The sequence below is a fragment of the Pieris brassicae genome, chromosome 10, assembly GCF_905147105.1.
Source record: "Pieris brassicae chromosome 10, ilPieBrab1.1, whole genome shotgun sequence".
Lineage (NCBI taxonomy): Eukaryota > Metazoa > Arthropoda > Insecta > Lepidoptera > Pieridae > Pieris > Pieris brassicae.
This window is the reverse complement of record NC_059674.1, coordinates 12,354,773-12,379,361: the sequence shown is the minus strand read 5'-3', so window position 1 is coordinate 12,379,361 and position 24,589 is coordinate 12,354,773. Positions and strand designations below refer to the sequence as shown.

Genomic DNA, 24,589 nt, shown 5'->3' with positions numbered 1-24,589 from the left:
AATACACAAGTGTAGTGGTCTAATAATTTCCCATGTGATCGTAAACAAGTGGAATAATCATTTGATAGCAATAACCGCACTCCCAGAGTTCTATTACAACTTGTTCTATGAGAACTTCATTCGCTTCGATATAAAATTCCTCATTTTAATGATAGAATACATTAAATTTTCAAATAGAATTCAAGTCATTAGGAAATATATTATATATTTCTGTATTTAGATTTAAAACATAATTTAAAAGTACAATGTAAATGGAAACCAAATCAGTAATCCTATTATATGATTTATATTAGTAAAGTATACATTATTTGAAGATCTTTATAAAATTGTACCAAATATCGTCCAATTCATAAAATATTTGGGACATGTGTACCGAATTGCGGACCACAGAATAACAATCTTTACTGAACTCACAACCTGGTGCCAAGAGAAAACCAGGTAAACCGAGGCAACGTTGATGGGATGCAGTTATTTATGATCTCGAAACGATAGGTGTTCGAAGTTTACCTAATTTGAAAGATTTTCAATTTCTCAAAAATCGTGGAAATAGGTATCGCAGTTATCCCGATATAGGTTTTATATTTAACTGTTGTTCTCCAAGTGTAATACAAAATCTAAATTAAATAACATCGTAGACATAATTAATATTTGTTAATCCTGTTGCTTTGTTTCATCAGTTATCTGTTTTTTGTATAACATTTAAAAACCAATTCCCCGTGTTATGCTTAGAGTAAAAACAATAATGAGGAAGTCAAAACGGCATTGAATCCGCGACCTCTGGTGTTGAATGTCAACAATTCAACCGCAACCAAAGAATCTAGGAACAGTTATGTGCTATACCGTCTATGTTTTAGGGTGTTTTCCACTGAAAGCTATGTAATTAGCATTTTAGAGACAATATTGATAAATTGGAAGGTATTTGATTAAAATGAAGGTTTATAGTGACCTGACAAATTAATAAATAGGATAACTCTGGAGAAGTCAGCAAACGTATCAAAGACCTCTAGGTCGTAAAACAGGAAGTTTTCTAGTAAAAAAATGTTAAGCTCGTGAAACGTATTAATAGGAAGGATAGAGCTGCGTTAAACCAGCTGCCTGTATATATTTAAATAAATTATCAGATAACTAGCGCCGTCGGCTTCCCGAGTACCGTCAAATATGGTGGCTTTTAAGTAACCCAGACTTAATTTACCCTCTTGTAAATATAAAAAAAAAACCCGTTAGTATATAATTATTTTACTATGTAACTATTGAAGACATACTAGAACTTAAGTTAACAAACATGTATTTTACTTTAAAAGTATCCGTGCTAAGGTTTTATTTGTATGAATTATTATAATTATCGAACTATCTATATAATTCAGAAATAATAGAAAAAAATCTTAAAACCAAATGATATACGTTTCAATAAAAAATATGCGCTTTGAACTAAACGACAAAATTTGTTAATACAGTTTATGTCTTTTTATCAGAATATATTAAATATGATTACAGCGATAGTATAATATCCTAGCTGACACTGTACAACAAACCGCATGTCACCATAGCAATTTTCAGGGCGTGACTAATAATGGTTTAATGACGGTAGTTTTAAAAATTGGTACTTGATGAAATGGTGGTCGCTCGTGACACGAGCCTGATTACTTAGACAGCTTATTAGGTGCTACAAAACACGGAATACTTGCTTGTGAAGGTTGTGAAAGAAATATAGAAAAAAGCATAAGTGGTCTTTCATTTGTTTTTTTTTTAAATATTTCTGTCTAATTAAAATTTTTGCAAGGGCGATAATTTATGAAGATAAATAAATAATACTAACCGGAGTGTGACGCATAGTGCGGGTGCGCAGGATGTTCGTAGGGCGCTTCGAATAGCTCGCCGTAGTAACCCGTACTTCCTCCTAGCTCCGATAGTAACTTATATTCGTCTTTTAAGCTCCATTTTGATGATGACCATAGCTGTCAAAAGAATTATCATTACATGTTGAGTAAATTTTATAAATATATCAAAGGTTTTTCAAATTTTTAAATAGGTTAACTATAAATTAAATAGTAGATAATGTTCATTTTTCCGACTTTAATTTTGTTCCCTCTGGAGTAGACTATTGGGCCGTCGGGTTCAAGTGCACAGGCGCTAATTAAAGATTTAAGTTGACGCCTGTGACCACATAGCTGAACGAATAAGAATCGCAATACGAGGAAATGCTGCTTAAAGGTACAATACCACAGAACCAAACTTTTGAAATAGTAACTGGAGCTGCTAACTAGACTCTCATCCTTGTAGAGTCAATCCTCAGCTTTACACCAATGGACTTTCTTTCTATGTGCGTGTTGAACATTCTCTTAAACGGTGAAGGAAAACATCGTGAGGAAATCGTCTTACCTTAGACCCAAAAAGTCGACTTGCTTATCAGATTCACAAAAGTTCATGAAACAGATACAGAAATCTGAGGCCCAAACCTAAAAAGGTTGCAGTGCCACTGATTTTTATCTATACTAACTATTTTAGTCACTGTTTAATTTTACTGACATTTCAAAAGTTTACCAAAATTATTCTTTTAGCAATTATTTGTATAACTGTACTCACATTAGAGTAGATTTGATCTCCATTATAGTGACTTCTCTGTCTCTTCACGTCATCCTCCGAATGGCTGTTGAAGTCTCTGTTCTCATCTGTTGGATAAAATAGTTTTTTAAAAAGTATTCACCAGTAAGAATAAAATAATTCACTCAGAATATAATTTCAAAATTTATAAATCTGGAAGGTCCAAAGTGTTGCTCCAAATAGACTGGACACAAAATTTCCAATTCTTTGTCAATTTCTTACTTTTTACGTAGATGTTAATTTGTCTGTACCAAACTGAAACAATAATTGTTGACCCAGGAATCGGACTCAGAACTTGGGACGTTATACTCTATATATGATAAGCATAGGGCCACAGGGACGATAAATGTATTTGTTTTCTCTCTGTATATAATTTTTCTAAATGAATTTTCCATTAACTAGATTGTAATGAAAATGTTTGAAGATTTTTTAAGACTTAAAAAGTTGAGTCGGCGCCTGGAAGAAAGTACCGGTGACTCCAGAGCTGGTGCTTTCCTCGCTCAACGAATAAGTATCGCAATACAGCGATAACATGCCAATATTAAAAGTAGGCCAGTCGTAATGCCACAGCGACCAAACTTTTTAAATTTGTTTTAATTTTCCAATTACATTTCTAGTTATTATTATACTTTGTATGAATTTGTAACAAAGGGGCCATATTAAACTTTAATACATTTATTTTATTTTCAAATATACGTTTTCACAGGAATGAGATAATGTACGGTTATGACACTCACATCCGACTACGGAAAAGGGGTTAGAATTTAAAGAGAAGTTATAAGTTAATATAATATGGCCACAATTTGTGCTCGCTTTAATAGCACAGTAAATCTTGCTGGTTCCGCTCAGCGCACACCACTATGGAAGGGACACTAGGGATGGAACGATGTCGATTTAAAAGTATCGATATATGTAATAGTCGCATATTAAAACTAAAAAAGTGTCACGTAATATTAAACTTTGTCATATTCTTTCTTTATGATATATGCCACGCAAACAATATTGTTAAACTTAATTAATAAGTATTTTAATGTTATGTAAAACCAATTCATTTCAGTATGTACATAAGCTATTTTAACGTAGCAACCGATCAGTTTGTTAATTTGCTTGATTACCATTTCCTTAATGCGTTAATTATTTACTTGTTCTCTATATATAAAAATAAGTGTTTATATAAAGCCTTTAAGCTATGAAATATAACTTTATCGACAGTAGTTGTACAGCACTATCGCGACGCGAAGACGCGCTACGCGGGGTCCACAGTGTTTTAATCCCTGTTCTCATACATAACGTATATAACATAGTGTGGGGCATATTGTCGGTCCCATGTGGCGATGTGTTACATTAATAACTTGGAATGTTTCAAACTACGCTACCTTTGATACCATATAGTAGCTTAGTAGTAGTCATAACGAGAAGGAATAATAATACTTTGTACAGGAAAGTTGAAGGATGTAGTTAGACAGAAATATCAATTACAATTTTAGTAGTTAAAAATCTTAAATAAATAGAACAATTAAAGTTGGTTTCTGATGCAAGTTTAGACTCATTAATATTTTAGGCAAAGTCCTCTTTTTTTTTCATAAACACAAATTCAGTGAGAGTCGACATTTTGTCGAAACTGTAGAACAAATTTTATTGTTATTTTAAACGATTTCTTATACGAGTTTTCCTTAGCATTGACAATAGCTATTACGATATCAAAGAACACAGTTTTCCTAATAGACTTACCCTGGTCTTCGTGCCTCTTTCTCTTCAGTCCGTTGCCATTATGCAGACTTTCCACCTGCTCAATGCCAAGTATACCGTTGATACTGTAGCTGCCAGTGTTGGTTACGTGTTGTTCTGTTGTTGGTGATAGAACTGCTGTTGTTCCCGCGTTACCAGCATGGGTTATCACCTGCGAAACAATTTGTTTTGAGTTGATTGAAATAAAACGAATGGAGAATTGAAAAAAGTATTTTTTAGCACTTTTATTTTAAAATTGTAAAAATGCTAACGCCCTATTAGATAGCTTTATGTAATCGTTGAAACATCCTTGCATATAAATAAATAAATTATGCCTATTCCAATACACTATATTATATGATTTATACCCGCTGTAAATAAACATTTGACACAACTGAAGAAGGAACTACGCTTGAATAAACATAAAAAATAACCATCAAATTGATAACCTTCTCCTACGGCTTTTTGAAGTGGATAAAAAAATAACTCACAGAAACAACACTTCCTTGAGCAGAAGTAATTTCTTGCTCTTGTTGCTGTTGTTGCTGCTGATTGTGCGCATGCTTCGCCTTTTCTGCTGCTTTATTGCGAACAATTCTGTAACAAACGTTGAAGGTAAAGTATGGATTTTATCTGTAGCCTTTAATTACGATTTCATGGTAAAACTATTAGTTTTCGATTCGTTATAAATATTTGTTTTTAAGTATTCTAAATGTTAAGCCTCAAAGGAGTCAAGTCTAACGCAGGATTTCGCAAGAGTTCTCCCCGAACTTATCAAGTAATAAATCATTAAAATGCAAAAAGTGATATATAGAACATCGGAAGCGTAACAAATCGCAGCGGTCGGATGTAAATTGCATTGCTATGTCGCGGCACGTGGCGTGGTCGGAGGGGTTTTTTACTAATGCATATTACTTGTCATTGGGATCATAATTTTGTAAGAAATAATAATAACGAGCATTACTTCAGACAGAAGAGCAATATGAACGTAAGAAAAAGAGCTTCTTTCTCTTTAGTATAAATAAAAATATTCTTCAAATAAGAATAATTGTGTAAGATAATAGCTTTTACTCAAAATCAGGTACAACATAGAGTTGTTTTTAAGGATTGAGTTAAAAATATTAACTATAGGATACTACGATTTCACTTTTATATCATAATCATATATGATAATATATAATAATAAACAAGGAAGTTTTTAAAATACCGAAATCAGCTAAAATTTAATGCTTGCATCTGTATTATTTTGATAACTTGTATTTCTTTACGCCACACACGAATTTCACAAACGTTTTTAAAACTTATTTTACTGCGCTAAATATCACGTTATATCTATAAATAAAAAACAGAATGATAAATATAAATAAAAAATTACGGTAAATCCACAACATTATCTATTTGAAATTAAGTCATCAACTTAGGAATGATTCCCGCCATCTCGCTGACACTTCATTTACCGCCATGATGGATAATGGCTCCGTTGAAGTATTGCCAGTATCTCGTGGGTTGACATATGCAAAAATTGTTTCGCAACTTATCAAAAAGGTCAGGTCGTAATATACTCATCAGAGGGTTGTGATTGATCACCCTTGTGTAACGAAAAATAGCGACATTTTTTATTTAATATTATTTATACGACAACGTGCAAGAATATAGTAATATAATTAAAAAAAGAAAAGAGAGGAGTAGAGATTTAAGCTTTAGTTTTATTAAACATTTAATTTCATTCATGTTTTAATTAAATTATTAAGATTAAATCAGTGAAAAGAATTATTTTGAACGATACATCAACTAATGAATAGTCGATTTACATTATAAATAAAAAATGTGAATAATATAATTTAAATATCGTTATAAAATTTTCAAATCAAAATAAATCTCTTGTTGACATCTTTCATCCCCCACAAGCCCAAAATGTCTAACTGACAAATTATTCAGTTTCGCACGCAAAAACTCAAATGTCAAATTGGGGTTGGTAGAATTATGGCTTCAATTACTAGCTAGCGACGGGCCCTCGATTAAAAATGTCTTTTAGCAATCCCGCGTTTTTTTAATTCAGTTGTGGCAGAGGGCAAAGACTGATTCGGTGTTATAATCTTCACATTATTTTAAGTCTGTTTATATACTAGTAAAATGTTAAAATACTACTTATATATATTATGACGAAATATATTAAAAACAAAGAGTTTTTATATCTGTCTAGATGAATTTCTATTTTGATAATCCAAGCTCGGCATTGAAAAACTAGTAAAAATCAATGTATTCTAATAGCAACGTATATATAGATTTAATGACTTTTGCCATAAAAAAAGATTTAAATGGCAAAGTAAAGAAATAATTTTGGTAGCATCATAATTTTCTTCAATAGCGTCGTTCTTATGTCTTACAACTTGGTAAAATAACTGACTTAACGAAATACTGATAATTTCTACATACATATATTGATTTGTAAATTGCGTAACACTCTTAACGTAAGCCCTAATATCGCCATTTAAGTAGAATCGTATTTAACGTTGAATAGACCGCAGTAGACGACACGACACGACATTAGGCACGCGTGTCCGACACGTGTATGGGGGCGAGAATGACCCCTCCAGTGAATTGCTTTAAAATTGACTGCAACTATGAATTTAATGCAATTTTCAAAGTGATCAACTTATAATTTAAAAATTTTATCGGCGTTGGAAAAAAATACCGTCACATTTTTCGGTTTATTTTTCTTGTCCCTACCACGATTGATCGAAGAGCTTCGAAGCCATTAATAACAAAAATATATAATAACGATAACAATAATAGTATTAATTCTATTACAATTAATGAAATTCTGTAATAATCTTAGTAGTAATAAGGTAAAATGAAATAATTATATTATTTGTATTCATGTCTATGATAATAAAAGCCTTTGTAAAACTTTATCAAAATTAGATAAAGTTTAACAAAGGCTTTTTATTTTATTTTATTTAACCAATTTCTGTAAAGTGGCGTATTATAGATTATTTTTCGAAAAATAAAGTCTTAAAGAAGTTTCACTTCTTACGTGTGTACACTAGTACAAGCATACATTTTCTATTTTACTATACAAACTTTGTATTTTAAAAATTAAATTTTATTATTTAATATTATAAATTATATATAGTCTGTGTTAAAATAATCAACAGCACTATGTTAAGGCGCAAAATATGAAATAAACTTAAACACTTTTCATGGCCAACACAAGGGGTTGTAAGTAACCGGAAGCTGGGGGGGGTTACAAAGATGGCGGCATCGGAAACAGGGACACGTGCTCCGCGCGCACCGGAAATCCTCCGCTACATCCATTGAATTATTGCCATTCACATATAATAAACATATAAACTAGCAAGATTTCTCGAGAATTTCCATTTTTCGTGAACTAAGGGTTATGGGAATTTTGATTTATTTGAATATTATTTTTATTGATATTGGGAATGGTAATGTGAAATTATATTGGTTTGAGCTGTCACTAAACATTAGTGATTTCTATAATGCTGTTAAATTAAGTACATATTTTAGTTTTACATTGTCTTCCTATCTTAGGTATATTAATTTAATTGCGTGAAAATACTAATAACATTATTTACAAAACACAATATACATATTTTTATCTGGATTTTAATTAAACCGCTTAATCTAATCTTAAATAATATGTGTGTAATAAAGCATGTAATCGAAATACGATCTATCAAAGATAAAATAAATTAATAAACGGTAGCGAGATTACAAATATCTAATCTGGCAACACTTTGGATAACTGTTAATTCCATTGATTGGAAGATAAGTGCAACATTGATAAACGTTGCTTTAAACCATCGATTTTAGATTGACTTATGGTACGAGTTTAGTTAATTTAACGAATGTTGACGCGGGCTGAATCGTAAGACTATACGAAGACGGCTGTAAATACTAGAAAAAATCGCGTTTATAGCCAATTAAGAAGTATTATATATTATTTAAATATAATATGATTCCTATAAAAAATCTGTGTATTGCATTACCAATTGTCCTGCATTGGTGATAACTAGTAATACTGTCAGAGTCGTATCTCTGTATGTCTACAGATACGGGCCTAGAGGAATAATCCAGCACATTGCATACATTTTGCAAGTGCGCCTAGAAAATTTCAGAAGAGTTTTAGTGATACAACTAATAATATTCCGACCAGATTTAGAAAGATAATAATTATTTTTTATCAAATAAAAAAAGTGAAGTCGTTTGATAAAACATTAATACATTTTTTACGACCATGATATACGAAAACGTTAGTTCGTGTGATTGTAACATGGAGAGTGTAAGACTCTAGTCTCCCCTCATTCGAGTCCATTACAGAACAATAAAACTCTATCGCTCTCGATAAGTGCAGGGGTTATCCTATACCTATTACGTATACAGTATTTGTTTCGATTTGGTTTGGTATAATATAAACTTATTGATTATTAAAGCAATGATGGCGAGATCTTTAGAGAAAATGTGTTATGCGTGATTTCAATATTTTACCATCTTTGTACCCAAAGTATTTATTTACCTGCCTTCGACCTTAGTATCGATAGTAAAAAAAGGAAGTGAGTGCATAAGTAATTAACAAAAAAACATAAAATTACTTGTAAAACTTCTACTAACTAAAATCTAAAATAAATAATCTTAGGGTTAATGATTCATAATTAATATATATATAAGCTAAATAAGGCAAAAGAAAATTCTCAAAAAAAGATTTTTAAATAAATTAAAGGACTGAACGCATATGTTAAGATGTTCCTTAATATAATAATTTTAATATACAAGTAGTTTCTAAGACCGAAAGCTGCAATAAAGGGTTATTTTTTTTAAAACTCAAAATTATTTTGGGTCAGCAATTGCATTTGCATTTTCAACAAGATTTCTTTTTCTAGTCCCGTCCCTAGTAGTGTAAGTTTCAAAAAGTAAATAAATGATAATTCACAAATAAGTAAAATAAATCCCATAAAACTTGCGCCCTGAATGATCAACCAACCACAAAATCAGAATGATTCATTTTCCGCCCAAGGAAAGTTCGAGCCCGGACTGTTAAAATACTTACCTATTAATACTTGAAACACTGGGCACGTTGTCCTGACTGCATATGCCCTCACTGAGAAGTCTATCACGAATTTCCCACGCGAACATAGTAGGGTTTTCTCTCTTGTATGCAGCAATAGCATCGACTACGGGTGGTGTAGCCACTTTCGGCTTCGAACCGCCAATCACACCGGCCTTGAAGCTACCCGTTTCATAGTACCTGGAAAGGAAAAGAAATTATCTAGTTTAACGTGATATAAAACGCTTGTTGGCTTGTTAAGCGCTTATATTAAATATAAGATAATAGTTTTAGGTATTTTAATTATCACGTACAGGTTTTAGTTTAGATATTTGAAGTAAGTTTTAGTCTAATATTTCAGAAAACAAACACTTATTGACCTTTAAATACCATACAAATTATGATCACAGTTTTATGACAATAACAAATATTCGATTCTAAGCGCGATATCCTATAAAATATATACCAGCGCGAAATCACACCATATTGCCTCATCACTATACAATCAATGTATTCCCAAATCAACCATAAACAAGGAACGGCCCACTCCCACGGGACATGGCCTTAAAGCTAAATTAAATTTTGACTGCTCAATAAAATAATGGAGGGTTATTATAACAATTCGATTATTGCAACCCTATTTTTAAGTTACCTAATGTTTGTCAGTCTGATGGAGTAACAATCTTAATGTATGAACGTTGGTTTAGTAGTTATTAAAATATTTGACAAAAGGGATTTATAAGTTTTACATATTATTGTTACATTTATATATTAGCGTTAATACCTTCGTAAATTTTTAAAGCTCGATTATTTTAAAGAACATGATATTACACCAGATGATTGAGATGTATGCAAAGCTTCAGAGGAGCTTTTTCAGCTTATTTTTAACAGAGCTTTATAATATTTTTATATCAAACGTATTTAGACGACGTAACATTGTAACGATTTCCTTTGATTTTATTAATTTAAAATTATTAACTTCAAGCATTACAAGTTATGAGTGAGTTAGTTTGTTTGCGAAGTATTCCGTGGCTTCAGCGTGTGACCCATCTATAAGTTCGTAAGTTCGACTCCCAGCTGTGCTCCAATGGATTTTCAGTAGCGCACTAACGTATGGTGAAGAAAAAATCGCGAGGAAAGATCCATGCTTCTAGGCATCAAACCAAAAAAGTCGACTGTGTGTGACATAAAAATGATCATGTCACGATCTTAAAGGTTGTAGAGCAGCTGATTTTTTTTAAGACACATTAACCAGAACTTTTTCATAATTTTTTGTCGGAATATTTTGCATCAAAAACCTCCGTAAGTGGCTTGGTAACGACAAGTAGATAAATCTAATCGGATCGCACCGCACTTAAGTAATTTTGTGTCAGGGGTGGGTGTATCTTGATAAGTCAATTATGAGTGTGATCACACCCTATGAGAGTGGACAGACGTGAGGAAAAGTGGTCCGATTCAGTTTGAAGAAATAAAATCTTAACAGAATTGTTTTTCAGTAAGAAAATATATATTTCGTCTTATTAAATGTCATAGATAGGATTTTGTACTGTTTTAAAATCACAGTCACACACACAGTCACAAAATCATAACTTGTATAAAATATGCACTCATATAAACCAAAGACAATATTATTGACTTGTTTAGAACCTTGTACTAACACTTCACTTAACAACCCAAGTGAATTTTCAATCTCGACTACATTAAAGGTTTAGCTTTTCTTCGTGGCTTAAACTAAAGCAATATTAATTATAACTCTCTAGAAAATGTAAAAATACTGACACTTCTCAATACAATTTATATTTGACAGTACAGAGTACAAGGGTATATTTAAGTCCTTTGGGACAACGGGTTCTCTGTTGTAATGTGCCCTGGAATATGCTCTTTTACATTACAATGAAACTACTATACATTATTGCTGCTGATAATGCTTGTTGAGAATAAGTGATTACAGAAAGAATTTGTTACATTATTATCATGGTGATGATTGAACCTGAGACCTGTCATGTGCTATGTATTTATATAAAAGTTTAATTTTCAAACAATTTTTAATAAATACTTATTAATTAAAGCTTGGAAGCTTTGGAATCGGTAAGCAACTACAAACAACCCTCAGTTATTGATACAAGTGGAGTGTGTAAGCTCTAATCTAAGCTTATTAGCCTTATCAAGATCGGCAATATGTTTAATACGCCTCAAATTGGATTACAAGTATTATTGGTTATATATTGTATTAATATTGAAAATATAAATATTTTTTATACATTGTGTTACAATTTATATATGTATAATGTTTCTTCTAAAGAATGATATGTTTTATAACGTCGTAATTCGTTTTAGTAACTTATCAAATATTTTTATTTTTATTAGGTACTTGTATATTTGTCTACCAATAATTATGTTATATACGTTCGCTACGGCAGTAGTTATATTCAGTAGTATTTAGATAATTAGTAGTAGTAATTAGCTAATTGAACGTGTATAGTTTGAAGGAAACATAGCAACTCGGATATCACGATAAGACAGATAAAGCTTATTTATTGATTAGTAATCTTACATCTAACATACATATATTTAAACAAAACACTTAGACAATATACAAAGCCAAAACAGATTACATAGATAAACAATATATATGAAACAGAAAACATATGTATATTAATAGACAAAAAAAGAAAAAAAATAAAGTAAACTGAAATTTAACACTACACAAATGACAATTAACACTTATTACTGCTAAACAAAGTCAAAGTCTTTCCGCCTCTTCAAATACTTTCTCACATATTCTATGGTAAGTTAGAAATATCAACATCCTCATAATTAGTGTCATATCTAAAATCCGACTTTATTTATTATATTTTATTTTATATCTGCTCTCAAACATCAAATACAACGAGTACAAACATCTGTTTGTACTCGTTGTATTTGAACATATCTATGTATGAATATATATTACAGAAATGATATAAAATGGGAAAATAACATGAGAACTTGAGAAGACGCAGCGCTAACCAGATCCATGCAACTTCTTGTCAAACGAGTAGCCCACAATATCGCACACAACTCAAGAGGGGATCGTATTGAAGAAGCCGCATGGGTCCGCCAAGCATCCACAAATATATATATATATACATAATTATGAAAGATAATAACGATATGATGGTATTATTATTATTTTATTATAGTATATTATTTTTTATAGTCAAACTCTTAATTCTTCGTCTCATATACTTTTTTTGTGAAATAAAACACGGTTCAGTCCAGTTTCGAAAACAGCTAACTATATTAGATAAATTAAAAGATAACAAAAATCTAGATCATCGTGCGTTACTTTAATTCGTAATTCTAAACAAAATTCGTACGTGAATTGCTTTACAGCGATTCAACACTTATTTACCTCGAATAAAACAGATATTCCTATGAAATATAAAATCGTAACATTGTTTCTTTGCCAAGCGTACAGTGGCCTTATTAGCAGGCGAAATTTGAACTCTGTTGCATGGTTATAAGGCTCAAAATTTATCTATGTGATAAAACGGAAGTGTGGCAATGGTCACGCTTTCTGCCTGCCGACGTACAGACAGAAAAAAGGTAATAATTATTATATACGGACACAAGACTGGACTACTTTCTGATTTCGGTTTTAATATAAACCAGGAAAATTTCATTGACACTGATGGGTGGGTTGTATTAAACAATTGACAGTTCGTTTGTACTTTGCTTATTAACATAAATTAATTATAACAATGTATTTTAACGTTCTTTCTTTTTAATTTATAAGCTTCCAATAATATTTTAATGGATACAAGACATTTTTGATGCAATCCCGTATATACCCAATGGGATGTATGTAGAAATATGACAACAGGAAGACAGAAATAGCTTTGCATTGTTGTATAAATTCAAAACAGAGACGCGCGGGGCAAATAAATTGAAAAACAATACCAACTGTTTCTATTCAGGGCGATCCCGCGGGAATAGGGATGTACCTACTAGGGTCGATAAATGTCTCAAATATAATAACTTATAACCTTTGTAAAATGGTAAATAATATTCAAAATTCTTACTAAATAATAATTTTCACATCATTGCAGATAAAAGTAATGGTAGTTCACTACTACATTCGTACTCTTGCTGATTTGTTTCATGTTCCTCACATCAACCCTAATGCAAAAAACTCAGTTTTGTATCGCCCAGACCTTGTCACAATTTAAGCTTTGACTTGTAGGAGTACGAAATAAATCAATAAAATTCGTAATTTTACACGAAATAGTAATGTACATTCTAATTGCGTCGTTAGTTTAACTACATCTATTTAAATATAACATACTATAGCAATAAATATGTTATATACGTAGATCCAGTCACCGTTGTAAGTTAAATAGCAGCGTAAATAACGAATAACACACAGATTATATCATTATAATTCCCAGCATGTTGTCCTTGGAATTGTTTCGGATTTGTAGGTATAAAATGATCACCCTAAACTTCGATGGTGTAAGCACACTAATGGCCGAACTATGAAGCTAAAATTACAGCGAAAAAGTGTTACTGGAAACGCGTGTGGTGATTTTAATTTTAACGATTTTGGACTTTAACATCGACAATCCAGTTGTTCCATCCCTAGTGGGTCAGTTTCAATTTAAATCAGACAATAGCAGTGTCCGATGCTCGTTTCATTCATATCATTGTGAGTTGGGATTTCATTTGGGGTTTATTAAGTTAACATACAATACTTGTATTATGAATTTGTTTGTCAAGCCATAATGCTAAATTGTTTTTGATGTAGCTTCTAAGAATTATACAGTAGCTCTAGAATCTTCGATATATTTTTAAATATAATTATTTGTGCGATAAAGTATCAAGAATTGATAATTTGTTGATGGTTCCAATGATGGTTCAAATTTTGTTATTTTTGTTGTTAGATTGGCACAACTGTTTTCGCGCGTAGTTTGAGTTGTATCTCTTATAAAGATACAGTGCTGATTGGTTATATTATACAAACTATTGTATACAACTTCATATTGGTTATACTTTTCCCATTATGATGTTGTACAATGTAAAAAAATGCATCACCAATGGAATTACATGTCTCTAAATATGTACAGAAGGCTTACTGCTTACTGAATCGAATTCAGAAAGCATGTGCAAGAATATTTATTACATAGCATTCAAAAGCAAACGAAATGTGATGAAAGATTTGCCCAAATCTAGTAGGTTCTCATCTAACGACCATTAACATCGCAAAAGTGAATAGTGACTGAAAACGATCATCAATGGAAAAGAAAGCCGCTGAAGCTTTTGTATCTCTCAAGTCGGTACCAATTAATTTTAAAATCTTATTTGTTTATTTCTTCACATAAAATACATACACTATCCTTACGATGCCAAAACAGTACGATAATGTCGAAAACAAAACTAAGTATATAAAATTAAATAAAAAATAAAATATATAATATTAGATACATAAGATACACAATATCGCTTGAGTCATATTATCATCCTTGAGTCAAAAAGTGCCTTACCGTGTGAAGCCACGTCAGGTCCTTAAATATCATATAAAAAAGGTCTAGTTCGTAATTATTCGTCCTAATATACTAAAATTAGAAAATAATATAAATCAGCTCATTTGTGTCAATACTATATGGAACCAACTGCCCACTGATGTATTTCCGAACCAATTCGACTTAGGGTCCTTCAAGAAAAGGGCGTACAAATTCTTAAAAGGTCGGCAACGCACTTGCGAGCCTTCTGGCAATGTGATAGCTATGGGCAGCGGTATCATTTAACACCAGGTGAGCGACCTGCCCGTTTGCCTCCTATTACATTAACAAAATACGTTTATGTTTCCACACATAAGCTTAAAAGATTAAATTAATTTCTTGGCTCCAAATACAACAACTAGTATATAAAACACAGTGGCCAAGATATTACGATAAAGATGGATTAAAAGAACAAGAAAAACGATATTTTGTTATACATAATACAATGTTTAAACAAAGTATTCCAATACCCTCTTAAATTACCTCTCAAACAAAAGAACAATAGTAAATGACATAAGTGACTAACGGATGAACATGCGCACGCGCCATGCGCAGGCCGCGGAACGCAGACGTGATCTATGAATCAGTTCTATTTTAGAATTTTCAATTAGAAAACTTTATTCTTTCAGGACAAGTAAACTGAGGTTTAACTGTTTACGTGCGTTTATTGTAGGTATTAAGCCTGATTGATTATGCGCTAATTAATTAGTGGTTATATAATTCAGCTTTCTATTTAAATATACATAGGTACATAGTCAAAGTCAAAATCATTTATTGATATAGGCAACACAATGTAGACTTATGAACACATATTGCTCGTTTACACAAGCATACTTATAATACACTTGCCTGTCCTTTTAATTATTGTTTTATTCATTAATACACCAGACAACAAATGCCTTATAAAGGCAAATCTGCCCCGAAACTATACTCGATCTCGATCGAACATCTGTTTTAGACTTACCTAGAAAGTATCTTTGAGACACATCCATGCGATACTCGGAGTTGCCGACTGATATCGCAAGGCCGAACGCCACTGTGTGCCAGCTCGACTATCCGCTGTCGTACAACGTCGGGCAACGGCCGCCCGTTTACAAACACGCCGCCTAGTTGGTTCACGCCTCCATGACCTGAAAGGAAATGTATGATTATTTGTGTGTTTATATTTATTAGTTTCATTGCATTGTGGATATAGTTATAATATGACGCTTTTCGTAATAAAATTTAAGCGGCATATAATACTTATATTATTCAGAAATTTAAATAACTTTCTACGCTAAGAGATCTACTTTTTATACTAATTATTTAAGTATTTACTACGTAAAAATTAATCACAAAAATATTGCCAAGCGAACGTCAAACACGGCTGGACTATTTCGATTATTTTTTAAAATTTATTTCTTGAATTCTGAGGAACGTTTTTATGGGAAAACTAAGCCTACAATTAAAGCAATTTAGAAGGCACATCTTTTATTTCGGCACGTATGTAGAACTACTGAAAATATAGTCTATAAGTTCGCGGGGGCAGCTAGTTATAATTATGTTACCAAAATTCAAAAAAATTCTTTGGCGTTACCAACTCTTTTCCGTAAAGTCGAACCACATTCCAAAACAGTTGATAAATAAGCAATAATGCACTTGTCATCGATTGTGATATCCGTAGCCAGATCACAGCTACCCGGGTATCGACCGGGCGCAAGGCGTGACGGATCGATGGTCACGCCTCGTGAGCTCCCCACCCGGGTAAGAGTGTCTTACCCGGGCGGGCTTTTAATGTTGGATACAGGTTTATTTTTGGCAATCATATAGAATTGTTTTTCGTAAATAATGTAGTTCTACAATGACTACAATGACACCTAAGACAGAAAGTCAGCCTTTTGTTTCCTTAAAGGCATAGATACATATAAATTTATTATTTAATACATCTGGTAAGTGTAAGGGTCTAACCTTCGGGTCTAGATTACTAACAATTTCCGATTAGAGGTGATTCTGAGATGCAGGTTTGTTTTGTATAAGTGACGGATCTAAAGAAAGACAAAAGATACGTAGACACATTATCATGCACATTATTAATCCTAATAAAAACTGAATTTGTTTTCTCATTCATTCTTATTATCATTATCACTCACATAGGTAATCAGTTCAAAATAAATCAGGGGCACTAGAACCTTTTTTTTAAATATAATTCTACATAATTCCCCGACTATGTAGTTGTCGGAGGTATTAAATAGCTTACGTAAATGGTATCATTAAACACTACTATATATTTCTTGTAACAACTTTTTGTACGACTTTAACACTAAATCCCAAATGCCTCTTAACCTAATGTTGAACATTATTTCCCTTTAAATTAATCTCTGTTACTTTTATGCCCATAGCTTGTTTAGTGTTATATCAGTCGTGTCCAGTCGGTCAGAACATGTAACCCCGTCTCTTCAGCTGTATTGATACAAGGACACACAGCACATTGTCTAATCCTGAAGCTGTAAAGATACAACAAGAATCCACCGTGACCTGTCAACATCTGGGTAATCAATCCAGTTGGTTTTATTAGTTTAGTTAATTATCGAAAAGGCCGAAACAACATTTGGAAAGAATAACTTAGTTAGGTACAACCCTTTTTGTTGCCATTGTTTCATAAACATTTGTCAATTTAATAGGTGTGTACTAAATACGTCATCATCCTCCTGAGCCAAGCGCCGTCAACTTTTTGGGTCTAAGGCAAGTCGGTGTCCTCACGATGTTTTCCTTCACAATTCGAGCGAATGTTAAATGCTTACATAGAGAGTCCATTGGTACACAACCGTGGATAATATGGCGTATTAACATTTGAAATCTCGCACATAGTACGACACATTAGCGCTAATTTACTGATAATAGATTTCTTAATTGATTAGTAAATCAGCTTTTGGTGGTTATTTTCTTATAATATACAAGATATAGGCAGCTTTTACTTAAATATAAATAAAGTAAAACCGAAATAACGTTTGAACATCTCGTTATGCAAATCTCTTAAAGATTATAAAAAAGCACCCTTAAGTAATTAAAATGGCGGACAAGATGGCGCCCCGGAAGTGGGGACTAGGCGGGAATCTTAACGTCATCCGCCAGGTGTCACCACTTGCGTACCAAACGTAATTAGCTGAGTTTTCTTTTAGAAATTTATTTTGAAAATCGAACGTCGAGCTTAGTAGACTACTTTGAATTAATGAAACTTGTGTTTTTATTACTTGTGTGTGTCTATGAATGGCGGTTAAGATTATGTCAATACTATTAAAGTGTTATTAGAAATTGTAACGCTATAATATAAACTCAGTCTAAACTTCATATCGCCGTCTTTTTTAACTTTATTTTACGGAATTATCTAAATCATGGTATATTACATTTAAAAACCATTAATGTAGTAATGCATATAAAAATAATTCTTCAATTTATAAAAAATTAAAATAGAAGGACACATAAACATGACGACATTTGTAGGAGGCTTTTGTCGAGAGACAAGCTGATTAGTGGCAATAATAGTACATAATGTATGAAAATCCTTAGACTCGGTACAGCCATAAAGGTTTATTTAATTTGTTTGTAAATTTGAATTGATTGCAAGAAAAGCATTGAGCAATCAAAGCAATTTGCACTTACATCTATCTGTGGCCACGGTTTAAAAATAGAACGTTGCTCAATTCAAATGGAGGGGAAGAGGCTTCCTGACTAGTTTCCGGCGGGCACAAATTTTGATTTGATATCTGATTGAATAATGAATACACTGTTTGAAATAGCACTATACATTTGAAATAAAATTAAACAGGTAATAAATTAATTGCTCTAATCAGTGTCCAAAATAATTGTTCACAAAATCTATCGAAAATTAAATACTTCGTATAATAATAGAACACATATCGCAAATTATTTATTGACGAGGAAGCAAGTACTACCTAGAAAAAACGCAACAAAACTGGTATATTCTATGCAAATTCATAGTTTATTTACATAACAATGTTATGCAAAACGTACCTACGAGTATTGTAGAGTTTGATTTGTTCGCAAAGATGTATCGACAATAATAACACAATATGTGTGACCTCTATTAGTTAGTTGTAAGTACAGCTTCTAAAGTTAGCATGAGCATATGATGTTAAAACATACTTAAAGAAGATTAATTTATAGCAAGTATACAGCTATTTCAGATGAGGCAAAGAGAGCTGGAAAGGCTTGTAGCGAAGTCAAACACTGGGAAGCCAAACCCGATGGAGGCTCATTCTGGACGCCATCTAAGACATCAAAAGTCCTAGGTTATAAGTCAAGTGTTCTGCTAACTGTATAAAAACTTCTTATACAAACAGATTTATGTACATTTTCTAATACTTTATGTTTGTTTGTATGAGAAATTTTGGCTGTTTGAATCTTAAACCCTAAAATTTAATAACCTAAATATTCAAAATCCATTTTATCATTATTTTTAACCGAAAGTAATCTATATGTAATATTGTTGGATTAAGTTGTACATTAGTCCATGACTGTTATGTATTGTTCCATATATATATAACCATAGTCGAACATCTGATCACCAATAAGGACACGTGTCTGTATGGTGTACTATCATTTAATTTAGCATTTTTAAATAAATAGTATAGTTGATTATAATGGTCTATTTAAGCCATCAAGCGTGTGCTAAATTTCGTAAGTTTCTAAACAGAGATTTTTATTGATCTAAATTAGGTTCATAGGTTGTTACTTAATTACCTTTACCTAATTACAACTCGCATACATTTTGATAAAATCTGTATGTGACCAACTCACAGAAGTAAATTTAATATTATTTAAATTACTATGAGTAATGTAACATTGGTTCGTCGCAATGTATAATGTTTGTTGAACTTCTAGTATCCAGTGTTTGTTGGTCTGGGGGCAAACCGGCAGTAGTATCACCTGATGTTAAGTGGTACCCTCATTAGACACAGAACTTACATTACTTCAGTACACACTAAATGCCAGAGGGTACGCAAGTGCTTTGCCGGCCTTTTAAGAATTAGTACGCTCTTTTCTTGAAGGACCCTCAGTAAAATTGGTTCGGATATACTTTAGGGAGCAGCTGGTTCCACTCAGTACCTACTGGTGCACGGCTGAACTGCCTTAAAATCACTCATTTGTTGAACGACGGACCTCGAGGTAATACTGGTGGAATTTCGTATTCTGCCTCGACGTCCGATGATGAAACTCAACCGCAGTTATTAATCCGTCTACCTCCTACATTTGTTAACCCAGTAGGTAGGTAGTACTGTTGAAAAATAAAATTTGATATTGTAATTGATTGATTATTGTTAAATATGTTAGTTTTAAATCTAATACCTACCTATATACAGCAAACAATATTTGTATAAATTGTAATGGAAGATAAACTTTGATCGATGTATTTATTTAAATTTTTCGATTTGGTTTTTTTTCAAAAACATATTGAAAGAAAACATTTTTTACCGGATTAAAGCTATTTGTATTTTTATAAACTTATAATTATTTACATACTTTTAAATTTTTCCGATGTTTCGCGTGCTATAATCATATTATTATTTATGTATAACTGTTGGCAGTATATTTCTCTTAACTCTATGAAAATGTTTAGTAGTATCTTATTTTCAAACACTTTGTGGATCAAGCAGTGTTGGCCTAGCTTCTAAACTGCCTCGAGCAGTCTGGAACCGCATGTCTTGATTGAGCTCTATGTCAGATATAAGGGAACTCCTTGGCGGGTACCTTGGAGAACCCCGAGCTCCCACCTTAAGGGCGTGAAGGACTGAGGTGTTTTAATGCATACTGTTTCGCTGACTAGCGAAGGGCTGAGTGCCAGCTACAGTTCCCCCGTCAAGATTGACAACTATGGCGTGGGCCTGCGTAAGCGCATTTTCACATCATTAAATTGCTCGAATATCAACTGTCCACCAATTTTCTTTCTTTGTACACAATTAACATTTTCTCATACGTTGCCTTATTAGACTTGAGCGAGACAGGCCGCTCATCACAGTGCATTAGAGTGGCTAATTCTTGCCCATTAAGAAACAAAGATCAAGAATCAGAAATGTCAGACCAGGTTGTAGCGCTATTGGTTTTTATCTGTTTAAGTTTTCCTCATTCATAATATAAATATGTTACCTAAAAACTGACATAAACAGGATTTGAAATAAATCATAAAGCATTGTTAACAAGGACTGGGTCATGCGTGAGCGCACGCCCTAACATTCCCTTACATAACACTGCCCTTTCAGATTTAAAACTGATATATAGGTGTTCATTACGATGATTTGTTTTGATTTGAAAGAAAATATCTTTTCGATTATTTTACGAATGGTGTTCCGAAATTCAAAACGTATTTTATTATAATATTCTTAACCTAGTAACAATAATATTAAATAGAAAATTACCAATTGGCAATTACCTTTAATACTGGCAGCATTAAGAATAATAAAGGAAAGAATTAAGAATATTGTGTGTTGGAATCTTTATGTTATATTTTTCAACATATAACAAACAATTGTCCATCCCGGTATATTGTACCTCAAATTCCTAAACAATAGTGCTATAAAACCAACACGGGTGCTTTTTGATGCATGACGGAGGGATCTATGTTATAATTAATTATCTTTTTAAACGGCCAGGTTGAAGGTTAAATGGACACTTAGGGTTACATTTATGTATTTTGATTTGAAATAAAGAAAAAAAACTATAACTTACACAATAAAAAAGGATGTTTAGTTAAGAAGAAGTACACTAGGATTCCCTGTGTCGTGGGCTAGTCTCTTCCATTTGAGATATTAATGATTTTACTGACGTAATAATTTCTACATAAGACGTACAATTTTATAACTACTGTTACACAAGAAGAATACTTTCCGTTTCAGCATAGAATAGGTTGAGATGTTGCTTAAGATTGTTAGTAAATGTATAGAGATTTAAATGGTAAATGAAAAATTTTGTTTATAACAAATTTGTTAAAGCTGAAAAGGCCTCTGAAGGAGAAAAATCGTTAGGCAAAGTCTGTTTTTAAGTAACTTAATTTGTAGGTTTGCGTTGTGTGTGACGCGGTGTGGTCAGTGTTTCTTTCCAAAGTCTGCATATTGCTATTAAGTATATAAAATAAGATAAGATAAGTATAGTTGTCTAACCGTTAAATTTTTTGTTTCATTGTTTGGTTATTCTTTATCACAGTTCCAGACGTATCCAAGTATATTATTAATGATTTTTCTTGTAACGCAAACGGTCTGGAGATTTACCTGATGTTAAGTGTTATCGCCGCCCATGGACACTCTCATTGCCAGAAGGCTCGCAAGTGCGTTGGTGGTAAATATGGTAAGTGTAAATATTGACATTTAATCTAAAAGAAAACAAGTATCAGTTCTTATGTAGAACTGATAAAAGTCAAAGAGACACAATTTATCTAATAATACTTGGGAACAGGCTCAAACAAAGCTTTCAAAAGCACAGTCAGTTAGCTTTTAAATTAAAAAACATTATACTTTACCGAGTTCGTTAACATTAAAAATAATTACAAGCTAACATAAAGTTCACAACAAAAATGCCGCGATTTAATAAAAACAAGATGGCGCACAATGGCGTCGGGGCCACATCCGGTCAATAATGTTTCCCTTTTGTATTATTAAACCAGTTTTTAGCGACAGTTTTATTGTAGTTGAATTTTTCTTTATTTTATATGACTATAGTTTTATCTTACGTTAGTGTAATGTTTTTTCCTTTTGAGTTATTTCGCCTCCACATGGAGTTCCAATGTTGAATTCCTTTTTTGCAATATGATCACCTACCAGTGTTTAACCTACACGTAAGTCTAATGTAGGTAGTTGTCCATTTAATATGGTAAATTAATCCATTAAATTATATAAAAATAATTTACCTATATATAAAATTTAAATAACGCTGATAGCACCAATAGATACTAATTAACAAATACCTCTGACGATAAATTATGTTGATAGCGATTAACGAATACTTTACATAACCATGCTAATAACAACGCAACGGACTGGTCATTTCAAAACACTCATACCAGACAGACAACCTTTCTAAATCTTATTACGTTCCAAAGATCTGTGATATATGCGCCCGCGCACGCCCTCGCCAATTAAAACGCGACGACCTATGTGTGCGTGACCTCGTACGTGCACTGTTCATGTATGCGTCGATTCTGTGTGCGTTGTATAATTTGTCTCTGGTTACCGGTTACCGTAATTTCTATCGTATTACAATAACGTACGGTTGGTTTTCTTATACATGTGTTATATATGTGGCTTATGTTTTTATGAGGAAGTGATTCTATTGTTAGGATGAAATTATTGCTTTTTTGTTCGTTGCCTTTGGATGACGTCATGTTATATTACAAGTGTTGTGGAGTAATATATATTTTTTATTGAATTTGATGCTTTTCTTTTTGTATAAATTACCAAAAATCTCATGAGACTAATCTCTTTAAACAAACTAATACGCATTGAAATAAAAGACTTCCTGGCTTTAAGAACAAATAAAAAAAAACATAGGTTTTTATTAACAATTCGTTGCAGGTATACAGAGATATAGTACAATTAAAATTATTGAATAAAAAGGAGTACAACTGGCGGCTTCATCACATGCCAGCGATCTCTTCCAGGCAACCACTCAAAGATTCTACGAGGCGACCATTTAAACTATTTTAAAACGAGAGTAAGAGTCGTTATAGAGCAATGTTGGACTAGTTTCAACGTGCATCTATAATCTCTGGGGTTGTAGGATCGATCCCCAGCTATGCACCGATGCATTTAATAATCGCTGAACATCATGAGGAAACCGGCATGCCTTGTGTGTGTGTCACAGAAGGTTGATCACTTGCCTATTAGAAATAATCACGGAACATTTACAGAAATCTGAAGCCCAGAACTAAGAGGTTGTAGCCCCTTTGGTGTTAGAAGATGTGAGAAAATTGTCACCAACTAGAAATTGGTTGGTTGGAAGCTGGTTGGAGTTTTATATTTTCTGTTAGGTACAGAGGGCAAACAGGCAGTAGACTCACCAGATGTTAAGTGATATCACCGTCCAAGGACACCGTCAATGCCAGAGGACTCGCTAGTGCGTTGCCGGTCTAAAATCTTTGAAATTAGTCATATACATATCTAATATCACAGAATACAAAGCGTTCAGTTTGATTACTGTCATAGTATAGTGCTTATTAGTCGCTTTATATTATAATATAATAAGACTATGATCTGAGATAGTAAAATTTACCTTCTTTAGGTTGATTAAATTATGAATTAAAATCGTCAATTGTATCGACATCAAAACGAACACTTTGATAGATTAACAAAGATCAACAATTTTGTTTGTTAGAAAAATGTACGAACACGAAAAAATATCCAAACAAACAAATGTTGACAAATTTAAAATAACCATCACGATCTTGATGAATTCTACATACTATATATATTATATATATATATATATATATATATTATGTATATTTATTTCTGTAGATGGGTTCTACAGGCTGTATTTAGTATCTAACTAAGGCTTTCTTAGTTTTATAAATGTGACGATTACCTTAATTGTCGGAGTTACGCCCTGAGAGTATAGATGCAGGCTCTCTACAGCATTATAAGCATTTCATACATAATCTATTATT

General features: G+C 32.4%; 1 protein-coding gene across 2 annotated transcripts in view; it reads right to left on the bottom strand.

Annotated features, from left to right (window-relative positions):
* Window positions 1–24,589, bottom strand: part of LOC123715199 (paired box protein Pax-5) — a 69,571-nt gene that overhangs the window by 6,794 nt on the left and 38,188 nt on the right. For both annotated transcript variants that reach the window (XM_045670111.1, XM_045670112.1), the window contains exons 4-9: window positions 15,902–16,067; window positions 9,401–9,598; window positions 4,821–4,926; window positions 4,333–4,501; window positions 2,584–2,669; window positions 1,817–1,955 (exon numbers count right to left, since the gene is read on the bottom strand). In XM_045670111.1, the coding sequence (XP_045526067.1) occupies window positions 1,817–1,955; window positions 2,584–2,669; window positions 4,333–4,501; window positions 4,821–4,926; window positions 9,401–9,598; window positions 15,902–16,067 (864 nt within the window). The remainder of the gene's footprint in view (window positions 1–1,816; window positions 1,956–2,583; window positions 2,670–4,332; window positions 4,502–4,820; window positions 4,927–9,400; window positions 9,599–15,901; window positions 16,068–24,589) is intronic.